At 32.0% G+C, this 6012-nt stretch overlaps 1 protein-coding gene across 1 annotated transcript; it reads right to left on the reverse strand.

Moving 5' to 3' along the window:
• Positions 1 to 346: 346 nt before the first annotated feature.
• On the reverse strand, positions 347 to 5692 carry LOC116111494 (NAC domain-containing protein 7-like). The gene is made up of 4 exons (XM_031397671.1): positions 5377 to 5692; positions 2923 to 3102; positions 2540 to 2815; positions 347 to 1170 (listed from the first exon to the last, which is right to left on the reverse strand). Exons 2-4 carry the CDS (start codon positions 3080 to 3082, stop codon positions 539 to 541), a joined length of 1068 nt encoding a protein of 355 aa, XP_031253531.1. The 5' UTR covers positions 3083 to 3102; positions 5377 to 5692; the 3' UTR covers positions 347 to 538.
• Positions 5693 to 6012: the final 320 nt, after the last annotated feature.

Consider the following 6012-nt stretch of genomic DNA (forward strand, 5'->3'; position numbering starts at 1 on the left):
TGGAAAAAAAAAAAAAAAAAAAAAGGGAAGAAAAGTCTTATTACATCGTAAAAACATAGAACATAAATCGTGTCGGAAATCTTTAAGGAACGTCCAAAATAAGGAGGAAGGCAAAAAATAACGATAAATAAATAAATAAACAATCTAAACAAAATAAAAGAATCTTTTCTAATCTTACTGTATTTATATCTATGATCTAATTAAACACAGAAGGTTACAATATTATAACGCAAATTATAAGCTGAAGTAGGCGAAATACATTTAAAATTTCAACATCCGCCGAGTCTGTCAACAGCCACACATACTCGGCCATCGTCGCATGAAAACTAATTTATTTGTACTTGGTATTTGTGAAGTCTAACTATAGTTTCCTAGAAATATTCATCAATATGCAGGACACCAGAAGTATCCCAAATAGTAGCTAAAGCAATACCATCATAGTTTATTATTTACAGCAACCTCAATATATAAGTTTCTCTTCTTGTAGAACTGTACTTCCTAGAATTAGTATATATCTTCTGATTACTATGTTTTGCAATCACTTCCACAGATCAATTTGGCAACTGGAGGTGGACGTCGAGGCATATTCTTGAGTAATCCCTGGCCTTTTGGATCCATGGGCAAGTAAATTCATTTGTTCAGCCACATGAAATTCAGCAGCACTGGAGTAATTGGTTTCCTTGGAAGCATCCTCATGGCTCAACTGAGATGCGACAAATTTGTCAAGTACTCGCCAATCTGTCACTTGATCCACCGCTGGTTCATTGTTGTTGCTATAAAGTGAGTTCAAATCTTGTTGATGACATTGTTGCGTGTGTTCTTCTTGAGTGAGAGTTGAGGATTGCAAAGTGCTTCCGTTGTTATTTCTATCATAACCATATGGAACTACTGAGTTGCAACTTACACTTGCTGCTGATTGTGGAACTTTGGGGCTCTCTAACTGAGGAAGCTGGAGGAAAGCGTCATGAGAGATATTATACTGCAACTCAAGCTCTTGCTTGCATGGATAGTGGAGATGATATGATGAATAAGGCTGAGGAATACGCCTTGGAGAATCGATTTCTGGAATGAATGAGACTTGGTCGTCGTACCAACACGGGGACTCATAGTCACCCATTTTCCGCACTGTGGTCATTCGCTTCTTGAACACCCTGCATACAACCCATCCTTCTTCCTGGTGCGTTCATAACAGTTTTAAGATTAGACATAACATAAAGATACAAACAAAGAAATGCACTGACTGAATGACGAAGTTTAGGATAAAGATACAAATATAAAAGCTAAAATAGAAGAAAAAATGCTAGACAAGAGAAGGGACGTAAAAATCATTCAGAAAAATGCTTAGTAACAATGAAAGTTATCTCCCTCATTCTATAGGGACACATATATGCATGTAAAATTAAAGAAGCCCACGCGCCCCAAAAAGAATAATGAATAAAATAAACCGTAATTCTACTGAATTAGAATAGTTTAGAATTCTTCTGGTTGGGTCAAAAATTATTCAATATATGGAAACAATAATGGATATAAATGTTTTTCAATAACCTTAGACATATAAAGAAGTTTTATAAAAAAATTTTTACAGAGTGATATAACAGGAAATGAATAGAAGAATGAATATGACGAATTTAACTTTTTATATTTGCTTTTTCATTTATTTCTTGTCACATCACTTTGTATATAAATGTGAATCTTAAATACAATGTATCTAAAAATATGAATGTATTTTATCATTGAAAGAATCTAAATCATTTTTTAGATGAAAGAGACATTCCGAAAACCACATCTGTGAAGGGAATTGCTCAGATCCACTGCCTTAATACCCTTTTTTCACTACCATTATGAGAGACCATATTTAACAATTAGACAAATTCTCTCGTTTATTTTGGGGAAAAAAAAAATCGTCTTAAATATATGTTCTGAGAAAAATTCTAACCATTGACACGAAATTTTAATAATGAATCTCATAATTATTAATCTATTATGTAATTTTCCTGGATAAAAATTCACTCATCATTTGAATAAGCTACTAGCCAAGGTTAATGTATCTTACACTAAAAATTATTAATGTACTAAGCTATCCACTCACACAAAACGAGGATTCAAATTTTAGATGTTTCCTTTAATGTCAAATTATTATTTAACCTAGAACTTAAATTATCATATAAGAATCCACCATTAATATTTAAGTCCAAAATGAAAAACCAATTCAGGTAGTTAAAACTGATTAGTCACTCATCATTACTGCTATTACGTAAGTGATTAAACTTCTTGATTGATAAAGCTTTGACTCTTAACAAAAAATAAAAAATAAAAAAAATTGTTTGTTGACCATGAATAATCTAATGTGTCTTACTGTTTTACTAGCATTGCATATATATGTATGCCTAATTTGGAACTAATCGAAGAGACTAATGGAGTATACGTAAATTTCCCTATGTTCTGGAGGATTAATTCGTTGCAGAAATGGTGTCTATGTTTAGATAGAACTCACAATTAATGTAAACGAGATCAACGAATAGAGGAAAAAAATTAATACTTGCCTGAGGAGCTCCATTTTCATTAGTTTCAAGTCGATATTCATGCATGATCCAGTCTGACTTTTGGCCATTTGGAGCTCGACCTTTGTAAAACACTAAGGTTTTTCTCATGCCGATCAAGCTATGCCTGGAGTATATGGCCTTGTCCCTTCCTGTGGCTTTCCAAAATCCTGCTTTTGTAGCTCTATTAGTGCGAGTTCCAGTTGGATACTTCTTATCTTTATGGCTAAAGAAATACCATTCATTCTGCTCTTCTGTTCCTATTTTGCACAATTCTAGAAAATACACAAAACAATCAATGTTAATTGAACATATATGCATTTTTTTAACTTTCTTCGAAATTCTGACGTGTTTTTGGCTAGGGAAAAAAGGAATAGGCTACCTTGAAGATCCCATGGCTCAATTTTGTAAAGATCAACATCTTTGATGACATCTAGATCGATCCTTTTAGAAGCAACTTTTTTCCTTAGGTAGTAATCAACGAGTTCTTCGTCTGTGGGATGGAATCTGAAGCCTGGAGGAACATGTGAAAATGAATTCATATTTTCACAGGGCTAAAGACCTGCATTTAGATGGCACACTTATCATCAAAATAGAAATAGTTAAGAAAAAAGAAATAATAATACTGTTATCAACTTATGCTATATATATCACAGGGTAACTATATTTATTGGCAACCCTTGGCCTTACTCAAAGTTGTTCGAGAAAATAAAAAGTATACGTAAAGGATGCAGGCATGCATAATTCAGAATTGGGATTCTCATGGAATGATGATATTATATTTGTTAACCACTTCTATCGATTAGGAGATCTTAAACAAGATATGTTCAAATAAACCGAATAAGGTCTCTAAAATATAAAATAAGTATAAAAAATCTATGTTAAGTTTCGTTATTCAAGTTTCAAATTTAATCTTCGAGATGTAAGTTGCACTGACCAGAAATTGAAAGCATCATATGTATAATTTATATCGATAACATAAATAAATCTTATGTTTTACGACACAGCCAACAGAAATGGTGCAAATTTATTCTGAACCAAATATATATACATATACATAAACGTAACAATTGAACAATAATGATCATTTAAACATAGTCTTCCAGCGTAACAATCCTCTAAATTTCGTAGTTTATCATTTAATTTCATACAGCTTATATATGCAAAGTACATATAGCATATGTTTCAGCTGAATGAGAAATAATACGCAGTCAGTTCAAGTATATATAACTGCCTGCTTTCTATACACTAGTCTGAATCCATCTTTTTTAATCCAGTTTATAAGTTAATACCATCAATGTACGATTACTCTGTTTGACCTAGCAGATGTTAGAGGGAGAATATGTACATACTGTAATACAATTCCAAGAACAACAACAGTTAAAGAAGAATTACATATGTAATATTTGCTTTAATAGGCTCTGAAATACAAAACAATTGAAGGACAGTACTTGGCTAAAATCTAAATTGATCAAGTAGGGTTGAGGATTTAAAAAAGGTATGTCGGCCATGAGAATTAACTGTGTTAAAATAAATTTGCGAAGAAAAAAAAATTTGTACAGGTCAATGCTAAAATCAGTCAAATTTTTGGAATGCTAATCTTGATTAGTATAGATAACTAAAAAGTGAAGAAAATTTAATCATACATAGTAAAAAATAAATTAGAAAGAATTAAAAGAAACCATTTCATCAACTCACATGAAACCATGGCTTTATATACTTATGGATGTTTATATATGATTGCCCTACATGCATGGAAGATAATATCATAAAACGATTTAATAAACAAGACAAAACTAAGATTTACTTTTACTTAATTCAACAGACATAATTAGGATGAAAGAGGATTAACTAGTAAAACAAAAAAAGGGTTTTCTCCACTCATAAAGTGAGTGTTGGGTAGGTGTAAAGAATCAAAAATTCAATAGATTTGCTTTGTGAAACATGCATAAAGGGAAGTAGTAAGAATTCAGAAAATGACAATATGTAACACTGTAGTATATCATTAATAAAATGACACCTTACAATTTCTCATTGTTGATTCAACTCTCTAATACTTTATACAACTTTCCTGTAACGCATTGAAAAACAATCCGAAGAAATGGATAATGTACATCATGAAAGCATAGACAATTAATGAATATTCATGTCATGTGTAATCTTTTTAATGGATTTGCAAATCTTTTAAAATTATTTGGAGCACACTAACTCAATCACGTCCTTCATACCATTATTAATTATCACATAATTCCTATAGCAGCAAGTTCATAAAAAGTGAAAGATCTGTGTAACTATTGCAAAAAGAATAACGTGTGACAGAGAAACATATTCTTCTTATTTGTTTGTCATGAAAGATCATAAATCCAACTACGGTGCACAGAAGAATCGGAGTTGTAGAGATGTAACCGGAAAATGAAAAGTAAAAAAACATGAAAAAGAGTTATATAAATTAATTCCCAACATGGAATATCATTAAATATTAGTAGTTGCCATAGTGTACATGAAATAAGCATTAGAAAATGTATGGAATGATTCAATCGGGAATTAAATTGTTCAGATCAAACTCAACACTCCATTAATCTTTTAAACTCAAGTAGTGATGAACGTCAAATATATGTTGTATTAGCTTAATATCTTTGCTTAGCTTATAACAAAAGCATCCCGTATCTCAATGCATTAACCTAATGGCTATTCGTTCAAAAGAAAAATTAAAAAAAAAAAAAAAAAAAAAATCACAAAATTAAGACATGTAAATTGGAATAAGCAGACCTTAAGAGAGAAGAAAAGAAGAAGAAGATGATGATTATGAAGGAGGAGAAGCTCACGATAACACAACCTTGACAATTCCTGCTCAGATCTGATTAAACCCAGCCTTTAAGCAGCTAGCTATAAATGAGCTTAAAGATAAGAAACTTTTGCTTTTGGCCTCTCTCTTTTTAAGTTCTATTATAAGCAGACAGAAAAGCTCGAGAAATGAAAGATTGAGAGAAGAAGAAACAAAACTGGGTATGAAAAGTTATCCTCGGGAATTGAAGTGGTGTTCTCTCAAGAAGTGTCTAGTAGTTGTCGAGAGAAAGAGATCAGATCCCGAGGATGGAAAAGAAAAGAAAGGTAAGATTGAGGAATGGGAAAAGAGAGAAGAGATAGGGTTAAATAAGAAGAATGAATACAGTAGAAATTAGAGAACACACATGCCCTAATAATATACTCTTCTCTCTCAATATTCTCTTTTAATCTTAATTTTAAGTGGAAGCTTGATTGCTGCAAAAGCTTTGCGCGAATAAAGGACGGGGACAATGCATCACGCAAGATTGATATTGATATTGATATTGATATTGATATTGATAACAAGAAAATGTTTTAGAGGCTGCAACCTCTTCTATCTCTTGCTTCCACCCACCAGCTACTGATTGAGACTCTAAGAAAGAGAATGTTTATTAGACTGAGATTTGATGATGTCAGAGATCGGACG

The sequence above is a fragment of the Pistacia vera genome, unplaced genomic scaffold, assembly GCF_008641045.1.
Source record: "Pistacia vera cultivar Batoury unplaced genomic scaffold, PisVer_v2 Contig64, whole genome shotgun sequence".
Classification (NCBI taxonomy): domain Eukaryota; kingdom Viridiplantae; phylum Streptophyta; class Magnoliopsida; order Sapindales; family Anacardiaceae; genus Pistacia; species Pistacia vera.